The 21,779-nt window shown below is 36.8% G+C and overlaps 1 protein-coding gene across 1 annotated transcript in view; it reads right to left on the bottom strand.

Annotated features, from left to right (window-relative positions):
- The window catches only part of SNTG2 (syntrophin gamma 2), a gene marked incomplete at both ends in the record, with an annotated part of 175,522 nt that overhangs the window by 107,521 nt on the left and 46,222 nt on the right, over nt 1–21,779 (bottom strand). Inside the window, 2 exons of the mRNA XM_080389202.1 lie at nt 18,038–18,079; nt 18,191–18,234. Coding sequence (XP_080245328.1) covers nt 18,038–18,079; nt 18,191–18,234 — 86 coding nt within the window. The remainder of the gene's footprint in view (nt 1–18,037; nt 18,080–18,190; nt 18,235–21,779) is intronic.

The following is a 21,779-nucleotide window of genomic DNA, read 5'->3' as shown; positions in this document are numbered from 1 at the left end:
AGACAGGACAAGAGGAAATGGCCTCAAGTTACGCCAGGGGAGGTTTAGATTGGATATGAGGAAAAATTTCTTCACAGAAAGGGTGGTGATGCATTGGAATAGGCTGCCCAGGGAGGTGGTGGAATCACCATCCTTGGAGGTGATTAAAAAACACATAGGTGCAGTGCTTAGGGGCATGGTTTAGTGACGGACTTGGCAGTGCTGGGTTAATGGTTGGACCTGATGATCTCAAAGGTCTTTTTAAACCTAAATGATTCCATGATTCTATGATTAACAAAGCTTAATCAGAAATATTTTCCATGAGTTTATGTATGAAGTTAAAAAGAATTACTTTGTTCTCTTTTTTTATTTTAAAGAAAAAAAAGTTATGAAATTACTTGTAAGCAGTTGAAACAGCAGATGTGCTTCACTTTGCAATCCGTGAAAAAATATCCACGCTCAGGCCAAGTACATATGCCTGAAAAAAATCCAACAAGTAAATATCCTGCAGGCAGCACAGCAACAGGTGCAGCATTCAAAGGGGTAACAAATGCCCTGATTTGAAATTAGGAGAGTGACACACATTACCTGTATGTGTCTGGGCGCAGGTGCCCAGGCGCTGGCGGGGGCTGCAGGGCCCCGTGAGGAGCGGCCGGGGCTGCCCCGGGCCTGGCACAGCCGGTTCCCGCCGGCTCCAGCCACCCTGAAGGGCATGGCCCAGGGGGGGAAGGGGAGGTAGAGGGGCTGGGAATAAAAGAGCAAAGCTGAGCCTGGGGAAAGGGGTGGGGGGAAGCTGTCGGTTCAGATTTTTGTCTCTGTTTCTCACTACCCAAATCAATTTTAACTGGCAATAAAATTAATTAATTTTCCCCAAGTCAAGCATATCTTGCCCATGATGGAAACTGGTAAGCGATCACCCTGTCCTTCTTGACCCATGAGCTTTTTCATCCTATTTTGTCTCCCTCTCCTGTGGAGGAGGGGGAGTGAGAGAGCAGCTGGGTGGGCATTTGGCTGCTGGCCAGGGCTGAACCACCGCCACAGGTTTGAGACAGTTTTCAAAAACAAACAAACAAATAAAAAAAACAAAGGAAGAAGTGTAGCAATGCTATCCACATAGTCTCAGTTCAGTGAATCCAGCCTGAGTGCAGCAATGCCAGAAAGGTAATATGGTAGGAAAAAAAAAGGACATCCAATTCATTCCCTTCCAAAGAAAAAATATCATAAAGTTAGTATCAGGGGAGAAGGAAAGTAGAGCTGGCAAAAAATAGATCCTGTCACTGAATGCTGCTCATCTTATGATACTATTTTACTTTTCATTGTGTGGTAAATATATGAGAAACGCTGACTTTAGCTTATAATAAGTGTAGCAACATCAGTATTTTGTAAAATCCAATAGATATTTTCAAAAACGACTAATTGATAATACAGTCACAATACTGTACTGAAATATATAATGGGAAGAAACATAAACCAAATAAAATTAATAAAATTAATACTGAGAACTCATTAACTTATTCAGAATGCAGTCCTCAGAAACATCAAAAATGTGAACCATTTTAATTCTTCAATTTTGGAGTAACACGGAAAAAAATTTACTTCTTAATAAACATTTTGAAGAAAACTTTCAAATGCAGCATAACAACTGTGTTCCCTCTTTATTAAACAAAAAATGTTTGCACACAAACATTTATATTTATCAAGAGATGAGAGGAGACAGCATGACAGACATACTGCCTAACATATTTTTGGAAGATCTTAGCCAAATATTATGAAGATAAATCCAAAACCTGTATGGAACAAAACAAAACAGTAGACTAGAAACTGCTGCAGAGCATGAAATTTGGGTTTTATTTAAAATGATATTTTGAAAAGTAAAAAAAAATCTAATATTAATGTTTTGGTTTAAAATTACTAAGTAGTAATACATTAAAAGACATGCAAACTGTATCATACTCTCCTGGAGCTACTTTGTATTCCTAGGTAGTGTCTGAAGAGGTTGTAGTATTGAGCCACACACATACTAAGAAAAAAAAAAAAAAAATCAACCTCAGTGCTCACAAGAAGGTATTAACAGTACAGAAGGTCACTAAATAATGCACTGCTCTGTGGTGCTGAAGCTTTTACACAAGTCCAGTAATGCCAAAAAGACAAATCCAGTAGCTTTGGAGTAACATCCACTGTTGCACTGTTGCCTTACTACAGTATTAATATTAAAGGAGAATTTGAAAAGTAAGGGGTTTGTTTGCTTGTTTGTTTGTTTTTAAATAGTTAATTAAATACATTTACTGCAGCTGTTTGTGTATGCACTGACTTGTGTGTTCATATCTATGAAGGAGAAAAGGTCATCAAGGGAAATACTTGCTTTTCATGCTGGCTTTAATTTGTGGATTTTGCATATCTCTAAGTGCATTCATCAAGCCAGGGTTTATTATGCTTCTCTTTTTCACATGTATTTCTTAAGAGCAGAACAGAGAGAATGTTAAAAATATAAATAGGAGCTTCTACATCTCAGTCAGCTAACTACAGTCCAGAGTCTGCAGAGAAAAATCTGAATTATATATTAAGAAAACAAAATTATCTTTGTTGCCTCATTTTTATTGTCAACATTCATTTTAGTTAAATCCTATATACCTATAGGCAGGCAACTCAATGCACAATTCATAGCTGATGTGCACCCTTTGTAAATTCTGGTGCCTTGTGTTTACCATGGCTTGTTCTAAACCTTCAAACATACCTGATATTCACACGGCTCAGAGATTTATACAGGGGTTTAACCGTTTGAATCAGGTTCTGTCTTACTGTAGATCAGAACTGTAACAGCAATTAAAATTCAAAAGGAGCATGTCTTTGATGAATGAATTCATCCATATGGCCCTTAGAGCAGAAGTCACATCATGTAACGCTGGCCATTTAAGATTCAGCTCTAAAGCAATTGTTAATATATTTTCTAAAAATCAGTAAAGATCTTAGGATAAAAAGGAATCAGCACCCAAAGGTGTATATCTGTAAATAAGGAGACTCTAGATAACAACCTTACATTTAAGCATCTGAAGTTAGATGAAACAAATCCTAACTCACATCTATAGATGAAAAATTAAGATTAAACATGTTACTCAAAGTCTGAAGCAAAAATTCTGAAATAAAACGATGTGAATGTCCTGGTGAACGTCTGATCTTGAAGTACATGCATTTCACAGATAAAACACTTGAAATTCACATGAAGAGCAAGTCTTGGACTTAATAAGTACCTGGGTAGAAGATTATGTACAAGCCTGTAATGAAGCAGGTAAACAACCGAGAAGTCATAGTAAAATATTTGAAGAGAATTAGATCATAACATGTAATAGTAAAAAACCCAATGAAATCTACAACACTAGAAGTTTCTAAAAATTCTTAAACCCTCAGAACTAAAAAGGAACAATAGTACCTAACACTTAAAATGCCTCCTAGACTAAAGCATGTTTGGAATTATTTTTGGAAACTTGGCAGTTTCAGCTCAACCCATTTGAGTATAACTTAAATATCTGATACCGTGGTTTTATGTCTATGAGTAGGCAAAGGAGATGCATGAAAAACAGAGACCTCACAGTACAAGTAGTCTTCAAAATAACGGTAGAAGTGAAGCGGCTTTAAAAAAAGTTTATAAAACCAAAATCGCATTACAAACAGTATTGGAAAAGCATGAAGCAGAATTAAATTACTTCAAAAAATAATGATTTCTTGACACTTGTCTCTTTTCCACTGGTCAATTATAAGTGGTTTCCAATAAACACTTTTGATTCTTATCTTCCCTAGCTTTGCAGTATGCAATGAGCAATAATACTCTCTCCTTAATGCTTAATTGGCTACTCCAAAACAAGCCTTTGTATCTGAACAATTTATACCAATATGACAGGAAAATGACAGTCAATGCAGCTTATGGGAATTTTCACAGATTTAAACTAAACTGCAATTTGTCCTACTTCACTCAGCACTTTTATTTCTGCCTACAAATACAGTAAGATGTTTTAAATAACAAAGGACCAGTATTAATTTAAGTAAATTATGCTGCTCCTGAATGATATAATTACCAAGAATTATAGACAAAAAATGAAATTATTTAAAAGTTTTTTTTTAATTTTGTAAATTATTTTTTCTACTTGATTTCACACTTTAGTCCGTGATTCACTTCAAAACAATGCTTACACAAATATCTAGAATATGAAAGATGCTGATACATATTGTGCATTGGAAAACACATTTTGAGTCAAATCAGTTGTTCCCTGAAGCAATGGAAGTTTAAATTAATTCCCTTAATGCTAACTATTACCTGAAACATGAAGACTCACCCCTGAGAAAGTTGTTTTGCAATCCTTCAAAAAATTCCAAGAATATCAGAGCATTACAGGGACTATATTATCTGGAAATCCAGGTCACTCTCAACTGTTATAAATGTGCTATAATTGAAAAGAGTTCAAAGCCACATAACTTGTAATTTTACAATAAGTAGCATGTTTTATTGCTTATCTACTGTTACACATCACTTGTAAAAAGAAAGAATTGTCTCAGGTATCAAAAAATTACTCAAGACAGAAATGGCCGAATTACAAGAAAACAAACATAGAGTTCTCAGATTGAAACTTGAAATCATTACTGACATACCTGGTATGTCAGCAACTTTTACTATAGTCACCAAGTGCCACTTCCAGTTGAAATACACATACACATTATCTGACTGAGTGTGACCAGAAATGTGTATGTTTAAGTGAAATCAGAATCTACAGAAATGCAAACATTTCTATCCCAAATGCAGGCCTTTTCAAGCAAATTGGAGCAGTCTAACCCCACAGGCTCATATTCTTCAAATATATTTCAAAATCTTTCTAGATGATAGTTAAGTGGTTGTGTTTATACAAACTCGCAGATTGAGCTAAAAAGACTAAATGCAGGTTTTCATGTAGCCGTTAGTGTTCCAGTTTTCTTTGTTGGTTTTTGCTTTTATTCATAACATACCTGCAGAGTTCTCAAAAGGATTTTATCTGACTAGAAGTGTCTCTGAGGAGAGAGACATCTGTCAGAAAACTTGTGCCATCATCTACTGGCAACAGTATGAAATGATGATGAAAGCAATTTCAGTTGAGTGATGGGCAACATTTAATGAAGAATGTCTTGTGCCACTGAGTGCAAAAGCTAAACCTGAAGCTTTTAAAGTTATCAAACCCAGCAGGTCATATGCTGCATTCTCTGATTTAGAAATCGTTGACAGTTTGGTACTGCTTCCTTTTCTTACAACAAACTTTTCCACAATCATCCTTTCGCATTAAGCCTTCCTAGCCTAATAGGCATTTCACAGAAATCCAGAGTTAATATAGGACTAAACATAAGAAGCACCAGAAACTACTTTTGGTATCTACATGTTCACTGATGAAATACACGATAGAAGTTCTAGACCTATGGACTGATTAGCATGACAGACTACCCTTCACTTTGGATGAAGCATAGAATTTCTTTGTAATCATCCACATGTTCACCATTTCAGGCTTAAAAAACTTGGGCACCTAGAACATTAAAAAAAAAAAAAAAAAATCCTCTTTCACACTGAAATCCTTACAGCATGTAGAAGAACATAACAGGATAACAGGAATACCTATGAACAAAATTTTGCAGTTTCATAGTAATATTACCCCTGTAAATCAGTCTTTAACGCTTTTCCTTCCACAACTCCCCAGGTGTATTGTCATAAAACAGCAAATCACCTGCAACAGTCAGCATACATCAGAAAGAAACTTGTGTTAGGCAAAGTCCCATATCCAAGTCTTCTCTATGCTATTTCAGGACCCCAGACCATAATTCCTTGGAACTGTCTTAATGTACAGGCTAATATTTATCCAGCACAGGTCACCATAAAGTATATTCCTTTATTTGACACTAAACATTTCCATACTGGAAAAAATAATTCTAACTGATGAGGGGAACTCTTCCCCCAGAGTACTGATTGCAGCTAGAGTCACAGTTGTTTAAATACAGGGCTGTACTTTTTTCTATTAGACTTTTTGTTAATACCACATTACACAAAAAATAACAGCAAAAAACCCCCTTTTTATTTCCTGATCCAGTCATTTAATAGTTTAATGCAATATACTTGTCTATTTGCCCTCTGAAATGTATGAATACACTCCTGCTCTATGAGTGTTCTGTCTCTACAACAAGGAACAAGAGCAGGTGCCATTATCCAGCCTAAATGCAGTGGCTAAATAAATGTGCCTGAATAGTGACAGCTGTAATACCCATTCACATGTTTAGATCACACTCCCACTAAGTCAATGAATTTTTAAAGAGAAACAGTATTTATGTACAGCTTATACAGCGATCTCAAAGGAGTTGATCTTCCTTGTGAGCAGAAATAAAATAATTTTATTATTGAGTTAATTTTATGTGGATATAAGTCCTCTATATAACTTATATTTTCCTTTCCATTTCAGGAAATTTACAAAATGTAGAATAACTGAGTTTCACTTATGCAAACAGCGCAACAAACACATTTATTTAATTAATCTATTCATTACCACAAGGGTGTACACTAACTCTTTATTAGCTCGCAGATTGATCCTCTTAATAAAATTGGGCTAGTGTACGTAGCACTCCATAACTCTTCACACCCTGATGACTCACTATGGTCACAAAGTAATCGGTGCTCATGGCTTGGGCAGGTGTACTCCACGCTGGGTTAAAGCTGGCTGGACACCCCAAAGAGCGGCAGTAAACAGAGTTACATCCAGTTGGAGGCCGCGCACAAGTGGTGTTCCCCAGGGCTCAGTGTTGGGGCCAGTCCTCTTTAAAGTTTTTATCAATGATCTGGACGAGGGGATCAAGTGCACCCTCAGTTACTCTGAAGGTGGCACCAAGCTGGGGGAGAGTGTTGATCCACTTTAGGGTAGGAAGGCTCTGCAGGGGGGTCTGGACAGGCTGGACCAACGGGCCAAGGCCAGTTGTAAGAGGCTCAACAAGGAGAAGTGCTGGGTCCTGCCCTTGGGTCACAACAACCCCAGGCAACACTGCAGGCTTGGGGAAGAGCGGCGGGAAAGTGCCTGGTGGGAAAGGACCTAGGGGTGCTGGTTGAACATGAGCCAGCAGTGTGCCCAGGTGGCCAAGATGGCCAACAGCATCCTGGCTTGTGTCAGAAACAGCATGGCCAGCAGGACCACAGCAGTGATTGTCCCCCTGTACTGGGCACCGGTGAGGCTGCACCTCGAATCCTGTGTTCAGGTTTGGGCCCCTCACTTCAACACAGACATAAAGGTGCTGGAGTGTGTCCAGAGGAGGGCAACAAAGCTGGTGAAGGGTCTAGAGAACAAGTCTTACAATGAGTCATTGAGGGACCTGGGGTTGTTTAGCTTGGAGAAAAGGAGGCTCGGGGAGACCTTATCACTTCTCTACAACTGCCTGAAATGAAGTTATAGGCATGTGGTAGTAGGTCTGTTCTCCCAGGTAACTAGTGATAGGACAAGAGGAAATGGCCTCAAGTTATGCCAGGGGAGGTTTAGATTGGATAGTAGTAAAAATTTCTTCACTGAAAGGATGGTGATGCACTGGAACAGGCTGCCCAGGGAGATGGTTGAGTCACTACCCCTGGAGGTGGTTAAAAAACACATAGATGTGGTGCTTAGGGACATGTTTTAGTGGTGGACTTGGCAGTGCTGGGTTCACGGTTAGACTTGATGATCTCAAAGGTCTTTTCCAACCTAAACGATTCCATGATTCAATAAGTTATTGAATTAGATAAAAGAACAAAACATTGTCTGGATAGGAAAAGCAAGGTGGGGGAGGGAGAAACGAGAAGGAGAGGATAGCGCTTCAGAGAAACTAGCTGAACCACAGTGGAAACCCAGCAGAGTGACTAAAAATGAAGACATAAACTATTTTGTGCACAGTATGCAAGGATCAAAGGAAGCAAGAGTGGACAGGTCTTTCTAGTGATTTTCAGGGATAAGAAGGGACATCATATAGCACTGTTCCTGAATCTATCAAGTCCTGTTTCAAAACCAGGTAATTTCTTTTCCTACCAGCACTTTCAAAGACCCTCCTGACTTATCCATGGATAGTTTACACCCTTTTGTTCTTTTTCCAGCATTCTCCTTTAGCTTAAACAGTTTGGCTCCCTACATGGTGTTCAGTTTTATAGAGGTGGGGAGATGGAAGAAAGGGCCCCTTTATTTATGACTAAAGACGTTAGTATAATTTGTTATAAATATTTTGTAGGTCTTTCAACATTTATAAATGAAAAAAATATGAAATGAAAAGGGTAAAAAGAGACAACGGGGTTTTTTTGGTGTTTTTTTTTGTTTGTTTTTTTTTAATCTTAACTACTTTTAACCTTAGGAAGTACCACTTAAAAACACAGATGTCCAGCTGCACTCTCTGTTGTGCTTTACCTAGAGAAGTGGTGCATTTGGAATCCATAGTTAACAAAGATTTCAATTTTTCCTATAGCTCTTTAAGGCCAGGTAGCTGGTTTCTTCCACCACTTTTAATTATAGTAATTCTTCATTTGTGCTCAAAGATTATGCACGTTGTAAACACTCATAATGCCAGAGTACTTGCTGCTTCTCTAACCCAGGGCTTTAAGTGATTATGAAAAAGATGGGGGTAAAATAGTACTAAAATATGAACTACTTCATTGTGGATGCTGTCTTTAAAAAGATGCTTTTTTGAAAGAAAGTCAATTTCCACAAGTATGTTACAAAAATTGTGTAATATTTTTAAGTATATGTTTTACACAGGTACCACAATATGTTACTCCACTTTTTTAAAATCTGGTACTGAAATTTTTCTATCCGTTACAAATGCACAGTGAAGGTGCAAATCTAAAGGCCAAAAATGTGTTTTAAAGCATGTGGGTTTTATCAATTTGCATATAAAAGACACTGGAGACCAAAAGTATACTACAACTTCCTTCTTAATGAAGAATGCTGCCAGATGCATTCAATGATGAAATAAAAGCATTTCTTAGAGCATCTGGAAACAGTGTTGTACATCCCACAAAATTTTAAGGTTATACTATAATTTGCTCATTTTATGTAGCTTTATTTTTATGCAGTGCTGGCATACAGAATACTTATGGCAAATTAGCACCTGGTGAAATTAAATTAAACTCAGATCTTTTTTATCTAAGCAAGGTGAAAAACACTTTTTATTTGTCTCACTGTCATGATAATGAACATGCTGTTCTATTACAACCAAATCCACAAGAAAATTCTATAGGGTAACTGAAAGAACAGGAAGACTACGAACCGCAGAGCTTCTCCCTGTACTCCAATGTCACAAATTAGTATTCTTGCTATCAATGTATATTTCTTTCCCTCCTTCTGTTACCGCCCACCTACATAGCAGCAGCAAATTTTCTAAAACACATGGTCTTAACTAATGACAGCAACTACATTAAACTCGTTAATAAATGTTCTTCAATAAAAGAGTTCATTCACTTCTTTCATTTCCTCCTTCAGTTCTTTGATGCATGCAGCTACTCTGCAGCTATCTACTCAAGGTAACAGATATTTGCTGTCCACATAAAGCATTCTTTTAGGAATGACTGAGGCAATGACAAAGGAATTCTGAGAACACCACCACAATGAAATTAAGAAACTAAAATCTTCAGAAGCTTGTTTTTTTGGTTTTGTGGTTTTTTGTTGTTGGTTTTTTTTTTTTTTTTTTTTTTGGGGGGGGGTGTTTTTGTTTGTTTTGTTTTGGGTTGGGGTTTTTTGTGTCTCTCTAGTCCTAAAAATATATTAGAACACTTTAACTAAACAGAAACTTATTGAATGTTTCAATGTTTCATGGTTAAAGAGTTTATTAATTAACACATATTTATAGAAATGTTGCAGTTTCTTGTGCAGCTTGTGTCTCAAAACTTCATTGTGTTTGAAAGTGATTTACAAATGTGTTCAAATCTACATGCCTGCTTTGGCTGATCCCAAATGTAGATCACCCAATAATGGGGAAAGCAAGTGGTAAGAGTCTGAGATCATTTCAGCAAGCTCCTTGTCAATAATATTTGGGTCTGATGTAATCTACCCATGTTGCTTCTGTTCATATGTTTGTGTGTATGTATTTACATAACTGAAGACAGCCTCAGCCTGGAGCACATAAACCCCTTATGACTGTCAAGATATAACTCCCTTATTCCATGTCCCAAAAATAAAGCAATAACAGTAACGGCAATATATTGGGAAGACAATATGCCTAATCACAAACTAAATAAATCATATTTCATCCATAGAATCTAGTCACAGAAAAGCTGATATGTAGAAACCTCTACATTTCTTTCCTAATAGCTCTCTTCCAATATCCAATGACAATGTAGGGCAGTGCTGGAAATCACCTAGAGTAAAAAAAGTACAATACGCTAAAGGTTTTGTCTTTGTTCTTTTCAAACACCTTTCCATTTTAATTGTTTTTGAGGAAACAACTGTGAAACTATCTAAGAAGAAAATTCAGAAAATGCTCAAACTATCTTCAAGACTAAAAGCATTTCACATAAAAATACTTTGGAAGTATTAAAGGGAGACCCATTGAGTATTCATAAGGATGGGTCCCCCTAAGCAGTTTCACAGCATAGCCCTGCCAAGTTGTTCTAGAGAAATTTCCATCATTTTCGCCTTTCTCTCTCTTCAGCTCTCAGGAACAGAGAGGAACTGGAGAAGGGAAGTGGTAATGTAAAGGTTGTGAAAGTATGTACATTTAATTTATTTCCTCTACAAGTTTTCATTATTTAAGCTCTCTAAATATATATATATATAGGAGAGAAGGAAAACCACTTTAACTCTAGGTTAGTCAACTGCATATTTTAAGTTTTTACTTTTCTTTTAGATATTTATCTAATGGTTACTTGAGCGAGATTAGGGAAAGGAGCAGCTAAAGCCCTTTCAAGAAGTCCCTGGAACTGGAAGAGATTTTCCATGCTTTCCTACTGCTCTTCCTTTTCTCTCCTCTCTGCCATTTTCCTGAGACTTGTTTGTCACCTCTCTGGAAGCACAATGGCTGTTTTGTTTGATTATTCTATTTCATATTTCTTTAGGTTTCCCATGACAAAACATATGCCCTCACAGAAATGCACACACACTTCCTCTCTACGTGTTCAATATAATTTTTACAGAGATTGATTTCTTATTTCCACTCTACTGCATCTGAATTACTTGAACACATTGCAATTCCTGGAAGCAGAGTGTGATGTTGAGGTGATTTAAGACACTCCCAGTAAGTTTCTGTGCAACATCACATACTTTTTTTTAACTTGCATTCATACAGTAAGATGTAATTCCAGTTAAACTTTGCAGTAATGTATATAGACTATTTCAGAAAGTGTGTACAATTTTATTGTCTCTTTTCTTCTTTTTGGTAACTTGATTTTTAAAGTGTGCTTTAGTAGCATCCACCTGTTCTCCTAGCGATGCTTTTGTTAGGGTGTGAGAGTAAGACAGCAAAGGGATAGGGAATACAGAGGCAAAACTACCATTTATGGTATCGCTTTTAAACTCTCAACAGAAATAATGTACTAAAATGTATTGAAAAGTACCAAGAAAATGTGAGAGCTATGCAGCTGAAGAAAAGAAATCAAACAGTTCCATGATATTCAAAGGACTCAGACAATCTTCACATGATGTGAGAAAATCTGTTACTGGTTCTTCTGGATCAAGTAGAGTGACCATTCTAATATTAGCAGAATACTTATTCTTTGTTCACAGAACAACAAAATTGAAGTACAAAGGACTAACTAATCAAGTGAACCATGCAGAGCATTGCCAAAAGTACTGGGAATATTTATCTTGGCAGCACTAGGACAGATCTCCAAGAAATGAAACACGCACAGCTTTCTATGTAGAAAAATATTTGCCTTTTCCTTCATTTAACTGGTCAAATTCTCATTTTATACTTGTCATATTTAAATTACACTGTTCTTTTCAACTTCATAAGATTTTCCATGTTGCGTAAAAGAGCATGTTCAAACTGAAAATCTTTCACACAAGAAAAACTGTAAAAGTTCAAGCAACAACCTGAAGTTAAGCATCAGCTTTGGGTCAGAAACGTGCCTATGTCTGTAAGGGTATCTATACATTTTAATGTAGCAACTACCTGGGCAATTTAGTAAAACACTGACAATTTCTTTACATCTCTGACCTGTACTGCTGTTTATTTTTGGCAGGAATCTTAAGGTATTAAACCCTCTATGGATATTAAATGAAAACTTTATTTTTACTTTCTCCAAATGTCACAAGGTTGTTGCCTCAATTATTACTGAATTATACATTCAAATGTTAACATGTAGTTAAACCTACAGAACATAATACTGCATTTTTATCATTGTAAATATGCATCTTAAATTGTTTAAATATTAATTATGTTAATAACAGCATAATTCAATAAAATCTACATATTAATGACTGAGATACTACTACACAGTAAAAATAGTAAATCACATGAAAGTATTTTTGCCACTTCACAAGTATCTATCAATTTGACAAGTTATTTTATAAATTATTATTTAATTGATTTTATTAATTCATCACTATAACGGTTTTTTACCTTCTAAAATTCTATATGATATACTTATTGTGCAGTTAAACACCACATACCTTTTTAGCTATGTATATTCCATCTTTTTTATTAGACCTTTTTCTTTCTGATATTATATAGATAAAATTCATAATCTGTGTTCCACCACTTGTAACTGAGTATCTCAAGGAAGATAAGCAATTTTCAGATTTATCCCTTGTATATCAATGAATCGGCCTACTGAAATGCAAGTTCATCACTCCCTGCCAGACATGACAATTAAATACTTTGCATGATGTTAGCAACGTTAAGTGTAAAATGAAACCTAGTGTGACTTGAGACTACCCAAGCCTCATTGCTGAGTGTCTTTTGAACAGAATTGCTGGAATGCCTCTCAACCAATCTGACTTAGAAAACAGGGCACTCTTCACAGAGACAGAAGATGAAGGTATGATTTCCTAAAAGTTAGATGAGTCCTCCACCCTTAATCTTCAGCCTTTTGGACAAATAACCTTTATCACTACACTACTGTATTAACAGCTTAATACACTGTAACACTATCTTCTTCAGTGTGTTTCCAGGTGCCCAAACCTACTGCATTGTATGTAAAACTCAAAGCTGATTGTTTATGTGGTCTCTGAACCCTAAATGGAACTTAGGGGTGGGAGTTCTTGTTTGGCATACCTTAAAAAACTTACATATGAAAGAAGCTTTTTTTTTTTCAAGCAAACATTATTGCACTTCTGGATCTGTGCCATACCAGAAGTCTAAACACATCCACTTTCATCAAACAAAAAGACATATGGATCCATGGACTTTCAAGTATGTAAGCTGAAGGCTTCATTTTTACAAATTAAATGGATCACTCAGACTTATTCCTTAGTTCAATATAAATTTCACTTTAGATGTTTATGTGCAAGTGCATGCACTCTGGACTGCTGTAACCCAATAAAAATGAGATGAGAAATATTAACCTCCTGACAGGTAGCAGACCAGTGCATCATCATTGACATGTTCCATCTACAAGTAACAGCTACTGACTAACCACTGATTTCTACAAGCTAAAAGCTTACGGACATTAAATGAACCCTTCTTTTTGAGATGTTTTTTTTTTTTTCCAATCGTAAACCCACCATATTCAAGAGATAATTTTTATTTTGGATGAGAAATCTCAACCATTATTACATAAAAATGCAGTGACATAATTTTAATAAAAACTAGAAATAAAACAACTTCCATTCTCTCAGGAACTTTGGTAATAGCCTACCTCATCTCATCTTATAGAATCAGCTCTTTCCTCTACCACCTGGCCCATTCATCTAACCCCACTCTGATTATGATAGCGGGTTGCGGTAGTAGAAAAGTCTCTTTGCAGATGTGTCACCTAGGCCACTGAGATCTCACTTCCTTCACCCTATGGCCTACATTCGTCACAGGAAGTTTTGTTTAACGTTTCTATTGAGCTCCAGTGTACAGGGCAAAGAGCAACATTATGCATTTCTCTGTCATTCCTCACCGCTGCTGCCGTAGCTGTGTTACATCAACAGTTCTGGAGTGCTTCTAGGTACCGAAAAACAATCTTTAAGGAATGTAACAGTGTTTTGTGGGGAATAATGTTCAAGAAGTTTAGAGTTTGCATGTGCAGCAACAATATAAGCAGCAAGAAGGCAGTTCAATGCACAACAGACCTGACTCTGTGCTTTACGGAGACTGTCTGTAATTATTCTAGAGATTCAGCCTAGCCTGATGGTGTTAATCAACACCAAGAAAGGGACTGCAAGATCATGCAGCTGCACTTTATCTTGACCTAGAAAGATCACCTCCAAGTAATAAAAGCAAGTTTAGTTCCTTTGCCCATGTATTTTCTACCTTGCTGATAAGACTGTCAAAGTCCATGTCAGTTATGGTTGCTACAGATGCTATTCTGAGATACGGTTGTCAGTGAATCGACTGGGAACTGCCAATAAATAGGCAACAGAGGGTAACATTTTTAATCTATACTGCCTTGCACTGCAGACCAGAAAATCACTGCAGATGGAGTGAATGTGAACTGGCTTTTCCCCCATATAGTCAATCTGATAAATGAAATAAACGAGTTAAAAACTAACCACTATTCAATAAATTATTTTGTTCCAAGTTAGACCGTATATTGTGGTAAACTGTATTTCAAACCCACATTAAATAACTGGAAGAGTAAAAGAGGGAAAAAAACCCAACACAACAACTTCTGCTTTTCTTTAAGTCAGTGAGAATGGCAAGGGCCCACTACATTTTCAAATGAAATCTAGTAACATTTTCATAATTATAAGGCTAGGTAAGAATCCTTAGATTGCCTTGAAGCTGCTAAACTATAGGCCATTCATTACCAAATCATCATTTATCACTGCAGCAGAGGCAGTAGCCTGTGAAAGCTATACAGTATAGAATTGTTGGAAGAGATGTACAGAAGGATGGGGCTGGGGTATCAGTGGTTCAGGTAAGAGTAGGCAGCACACGGAACAGATGCTATGAAACATGTTATTGCTAGGAGTCGTTTGGGTGCACCCACTCAAGAGCTGGTGATTTGTTTCAGTAGCTTCCAAAATGAACAGGTTCCAGCCATCTCCCATCCTCTGTGCTTTTCAATGGATTAGTCTGAGTGCTGGTGAGGAAGTGATTCTCTAACTGGGGTAGAGCATGAAGTGGAGGGGCAAGCGCAAGAAATTAATCTTAGGCCCACTGGAGAACATGTGATGATAAAAATATTTTGGAAATTTTGCCAGCAACTTCTGGCTTACCTCTTCTCTAAACTCTGATAGGTAATATAGAACAACTATTGATACATGCTTTTTTATTTGTGGTTTAGCTGCAAGCATCTAAGCACTGAAAATGCTACAGAACCAGCATTCTTTAGAAGAAGAAAGTAGTTCAGTATTATTTTTTTTCCCCAAGATAATTCCTCGCCATCTTAATTCTATAAAGCAATGTAAAATACATTTTAATAATCTTCCTTTTAAGCAAATAAAAAACCTCACTGGAATACCTTGGTCTGTTCCTTGAACATTACCATGAAAATGAATGCACCAGTGATAGTTAGCATATTGTGCTAGAACTAGTCTCCATAATTCCATTCTCCAGTCTCAAGATTCCTCTAAACAGAACATCACCAGATTCAAAAGCTATGCAGAAACTGTGACTGCAGTCCATAGGGTGCTGTACAATTCTGGGGCCTTTTCAGCGTGTCACAGCATTCCACACACCCCAGTTTTCCCATGAAAACCAAGACACAGAGATGCATGCCTTAATCTCCTCCCAGTGTGAAGTTGAGATCTTTGTATGCTTTCTCTGTTCTTTTCTTTCTTGAATGTGGGTAGGGTCTTACAAGGTACAAGATCCCTTTATTATGGTTCTCTATTATCTATAGCTTTATAACCTCTGGGAGTACCAGCTAGGAATTAGGATGTGTCTAATATATGCACTCAGGCCAGAAGAGAGGAAGTGTATCTTATCCTATGGATACCATCAAAAAGAGCCAATGTTTAAGCACGTTTCTTGCTTCCTAATAAAGACACTTCTAAAAAACCTGATAACTAGCATCTTAAAATGACTTACAGAATAAGATGAAATTTAAAAATGTGGAATGCCACTGCTTTCTTGATTCCTCCCATTCTTTTTCCAGCATTTAGAAACAGTTTTAAGTATAACATTGTATGCTATGATTATTACTATCTATACTTCTGTAACACTTGAGAATTCTTAATTGCCCTAGTGCAATGTACCACAGCCCACAACAGTAATGCATATCATACATAAACAGGGCACAACTGAAATTGTCACATCATTTCACCAAATAAAGTAACTGTGTCCCTTTATATATTTCACATCAGAAATGCCCATGTTCTCACACAACCTGTGATTTAACCTGGTGGGTAGTTAAACACCACACAGCTGCTCACTCCCCTGCTCCTGCTCCCAGTGGAATTAGGGAGATAATTAGAAAAAAAGGAATAAAAAAGGTAAGATTAATGGGTTGAGATAAAGACCGTTTAATAGGACAGAAATGGAAGGGAAAATAAGAATGATAAAAAAGTTAGAATATACAAAACAAGCAACGCACGATGCAATTGCTCTCATCCATCAACTGATCCCACTCAGTTCTTGAGCAAGCAGCTCCCATACAGCTTTTCCCCTAGCTTATATACTGAGCATGACATCATACGATATGGAATATCACTTTTGCCGGTTTGGGTTAGCTGTCCCAGCTATGTCTCCTCCTTGCTTCTCATGCTCCCCAGCCTACTTGCTGGTGGGTTGGTGTGAGAAGCTGAAAAGTCCTTGACTTAGCATAAGCACTGCTCAGCAATAACTAACACATCAGTGTGCTATCAACATGGTTCTCATCCTAAATCCAAACCACAGCACTATACCAGCTACTAGGAAGAAAATTAACTCTATCCTAGCCAAAACTGGGAAACAAGTGCACTTTTAGAAATAGGTAGCAAAACATTAATTAGATTTTCTATTTTTCAGTGCATGCAGGGGTAAGATCTACAAAAGCCAAGTCCCTTTCAATTGCACTGAAGAGAATGTAAATCAAGAGCTTTTAAATACCTGAGCAGGATCATGAAACTTCCCTCATATATTCTAATTTTTAAGGGGTGTTTTTACAGTAGGTTAAATCAGATTCTTTACTTAACTCATTCAATCCGTGTTTCTGCAATGCTAAGAAGATGAGAATTTTATTACCGTTTAATTGTAGTACTATCACAGCAGGTGAACCCTTTAGGAGCACCGGCAAACCCAGCGGATCAGGCTCTATACCAAAGGCATAATACATAAAGACTATATGTGTGGACACACATATATATGTTATTTAGACATATATTATATATACATATATACTTCATTTATATATATATATATATATAAAGACTATTCCACTTATTTGCAACTCTGAAAGACTAGCTGTGACCAACCAAAGGACATTTCAGTACCTATAGCAGCATCATAAAAAAGGTAAAGCTATCTTTTTCATATTTTCACCATTCATTCATTCTTAAATAGTAAAGACCTTTTTTATTTATTTGCATTCTATTGAGTTTTCATGGCAAGCAGCTCAATGTACAGTTTACAGAGGAAAGAAAAGAAAATATCATGTTTTCATTGGTAAAACTGATACAGTTCCTATTCTGGGAAGAGCAGTTGCCTCTGCTGACAGCAAAGCTAACCTACCAGGATTTTGCATTTTTGCTTTAGTTTGTTCTTTGAAATACTTTATCTAAGGGATGTAAAAGTTATAATAAACAATGGTGGATACTCAGCTTTGGAACAGTACATCTGAAGAATAGTCACAGTAAGAGTGCAGAAGCTATAACAAATCCTAACAGCCAAAATTAAGCTTTTAATAATCACATATATGACAAACCTGACTATAGCACTGTGCCTTTATAGAAAAAAAAGAGTAAACTCATATAAAGCAAGGCTAGAGACAGAACAGTTTTAACACAGGATATTCTGTACACTATTAAAAAATCAAAGTGGAATGACTTACCACTTCTTCATGGGTAGCACTTTCTACATTTATACCATTAACCTAAAAACAGATACGATAGGGAGAAAATTATTTGCAATGCATAAGTTAGTTAATGAAATAAACATAAAGGCAAGTATGAAACAAACGGCTGTGGAAAAAGTGTTTACTGACCTGTATGATTGCATCTCCTATAAATAACATTCCTGTTTGGTCAGCTGTGGGATTACAGAAGGAGTACATTTTAGTTGATCTAGTATTGAAAAAAAATGCTATATTCTTTTCCAGAAATTAGTTTAGCATCCTGATGGTAACCTTCGTTTGAAACTGATTTGGTTGTGAAAATACCAATGGCATAGCAAACAGTATTCAATCTACAAAGGTAACAGATTCCTATCATTTTTAAACAAATTAAAAGTTACTTTCCATGCACAAATAACTTATTTAATAGGGAATACAAATGTCATTTCTCGCTAATGAAGGATTTCATTAAATTATGTGTGGAAGGTGTAATTCACACTTATCATTATTCTTCCACAAAAGGGAAATAGGCATTTCTGAAACTACTTAGCTGTTCATTTTCCCCTGAAAAAATTTGTGGGGACTACTATAATTAAAGATGTTGTCCCTAGAATGTAATACAACTTTTTAACATGAAGTTTTAGTTAGCTTTGCTCCTGAGAACAACAAAATATATTACTACAGTCTGTAATTTGCATGTTTCCTGCCTTACAGAGTTAAAGAGAATTATGTAGTGAAACTGCAAACAATTCTGCACAAATAATGACATTTTTGCATTGTATTCTCTAACATTTTAATTTTTCTATTTTTAGTAGAATTTGAGAATATTTATTCTCTTGGAATGTATTACTTAATTGAAAGTAAGGCTCTGATCCTGCAAAGACTGATATGATTAAACAATGCAATAAGTTGTAACAATGGCAGTATTTTGAGAGATGGAAATAGAGGTGAAAAAGAAAGAAAAAACTGCAGAGTATTCTCACCATTTCTGCAATACAGCTGTTGCCACTACAAATGTACCTTTGATACAAAATAGCTTTTTTCATATTAAATTTATATTTCTAATAGATTTTTCATAATGCTATTGGCAGATAAAATATAACAGCTCATTAGTCATACTTTTATCAGTTCTTAGGAAATACTTCACAATTTATTTTAAGTACAATGCTACAAGTTGCATTGAAAGTCTTTACACCACTTCTTATGCCACTTTGGTATTTAAAAATACATGCAGAATTTGTCATAGCCGGTACAGAAAAGAGAAGCTATGCACAGAAATGCAACTGAATAAAAGCAGTTCAAAAACATCACCAAGCATTGTGAAGTGGCCTATACTGGGTAGATACATTGGTAGAGGTACTGAATATTAGCTTGGGCATCTCAATACTAAACTTCTTTTTAAGATCTTTACATATACCAATACATATACCAATAGTGAAAAACATGTGAACCATTTTTAATTCAATGTTTATGTTAGGGCCACTGGGCTGCTTTAAGGAAATGGGAGCACACTTGAATTGGATAGAAGGAATAGGGTGTGTTTGAAATTTCAGTTGCGGGAAAGTATAAAAGGATATAGTCAAAGGGTGCATGCCTTGTCCACTGTTTGTGATTGACTCAGAACTGTATTAGCAAGTGATGAGGCACAACAGACAGATCAGTAATCAAAGAAGTTGGTGCTGAGGCTCCCTATGCTCACACTGTATGGGTTTCAGGGATTTTAATTCAGAACAGTTACACTGGTCTCCCAGTTGGATGCTTCCAGGTGATGTGAAGCTGCCCAAGGAAAGCTAGTGCACAAAACTTTATTTTGCGGGCCCTTGAGCAGCCTGTCCTAAGGAACACCGCTTGTACACAGTGATGCACTCCTGCTGCCAGTAATAGCTACAAGAGGCCACAATACGCAGAAGCGGATGTTCCTTGCAAGTAATACAATGGTCCCTACAACTTGAATCGATGCAGAGCCTGGACATCAGTTCAACTATGTATAATGCAGGGAAAGTGGTTTCTCAGCCTGCTTCAGGAGGACATCCCTGATACGCAAGTTCTGGGGAAGTATACTGACTCTGTGAGGGTTGCAGTAGGACTCACACTCCAACTCATTGCAGCCAGGCAGATGTGTTCATTTACACTTCAACAAGTACCAGTCAGTTCATCTTCAGGCCACAGATGTGATGAGGATGACACAGGTGGGCAGCACACTGTGTCATTTTCCTGAGGCCCTGTCTTGTTGGCTCTTCTGGGAGGCCAAAGCAGCTGTTGCCATTGGGAAGAACAATTGGAAACAACAATATTGAAAAAGAAGAACAATAAAAGCAAGAAGGGTGGAGATGCAAGAGATGGACTTTGAAAGAATTTCTGTAAGACGTGAAAACAGGAAAATATAGCGCTAGTAAGAAATAAAAGAATATTGAGCCAGAAGATATTGGGGTGAAAGATGAGACCCTGATCAAAGAGCACGTCGTGAAGATTTGCAGGCAGGTAAGTATCACTGTCCTGGATGTTCAGCTATGCATGTCTCACTGCATAATGACACAACCGCACAGTTGTGCAATCTTAAGTCTTCCAAGAAAACTGCTTGGTTCTAATAAAAGTTATAATAAAGTATCTAGACTAGTATCCATGCAAAACAGGAATGGCAAAATTCCAGCCACCATTAAAATTCTTGAGATAGGGCTAGTTAACAGCTCAAGGCTTGAAGAGGAAAAGCACTGATGTGAAAAGGTATAAAATCTCAAGGAAGAAGACCAGGTAGCTGGAGGATGGTAGCTCAGCAGCACTGAAGACAAATCCCTTCCATGCAGCAATGGAGGATGAATTTTTCCCACCTGACCGTTGACTGCCGGATATGCAAAGACTCTTTGGTCATTTCACAGGTGTGATGAGTACTGCAATATCCCCAGCTACCTACTGTGTGTGTTAGCCAATAAATGTTACAGATTAAGAGCACAAAGCAATTATATCCTGCTTGCAGAGTCTCTGCACACAATCAGAGCTGTCCAGGTAAGTAAATGAGAGAAGGAGCATTGTGTGGTCAATACCAAATGTTTTAAGAACTGAAACAAAGCACAGAAAATGGGTACAATCAGGGTATTTGCTCCAGAAGTGCATTACACTGCAAACTAACACAATAATGTAGACACCTCCACAGCTGCTGCCATCATGACCAGTGACAGTACTCTGGCAAACTAAGCTTGCAAGTCTGTGATGGTTTTAGCCAATTGTCTGTAATTTCAAATCAGTCATCATCTCTAATAAAAATATCTTCCACAAACCAAATTGTAGAGGACATGTCACTACGATGCAGAAGGTACAATACAGTTTACAACTATATTAGTAATAAAGTGATAGGGAAAACTCTTTTGAAAGAGACAAAAAGGCAGTTTTGTGTCTCTAAGGCATATTTTAAATCTGAAGACATCTACTGATGTTTTCATTAAGTCATATGTTCTCTAAATGACAAAAAAATTATCTCCAAGAAAAATGTTCCAGGCTATGCAGGACTTTTTCTCCCACTGGTAACATGCCCATATACAGAGGTGTCTATGAAATGCTACTCTGCGATTATCAGTCACTATGTCTAAAATGAATCAGTATTAAAAATAAAACACTAAAGAGCGAGCTTCGGGATGTCAAGGAGCATATAAACTTATTCAGATAAGCAGTAAATATAACTCCTTTAGAACCCAGTAGGCCTCTTTAATCTTTACTTGCAGTAATATTTCAGTAGCAGTGAATTCAA

Source organism: Falco punctatus (genome assembly GCF_963210335.1).
Source record: "Falco punctatus genome assembly, chromosome: 5".
Taxonomy (NCBI): Eukaryota; Metazoa; Chordata; class Aves; order Falconiformes; family Falconidae; genus Falco; species Falco punctatus.
Note: the sequence above shows the minus strand (reverse complement) of the source record. Positions and strands in the feature narration are given on the sequence as shown.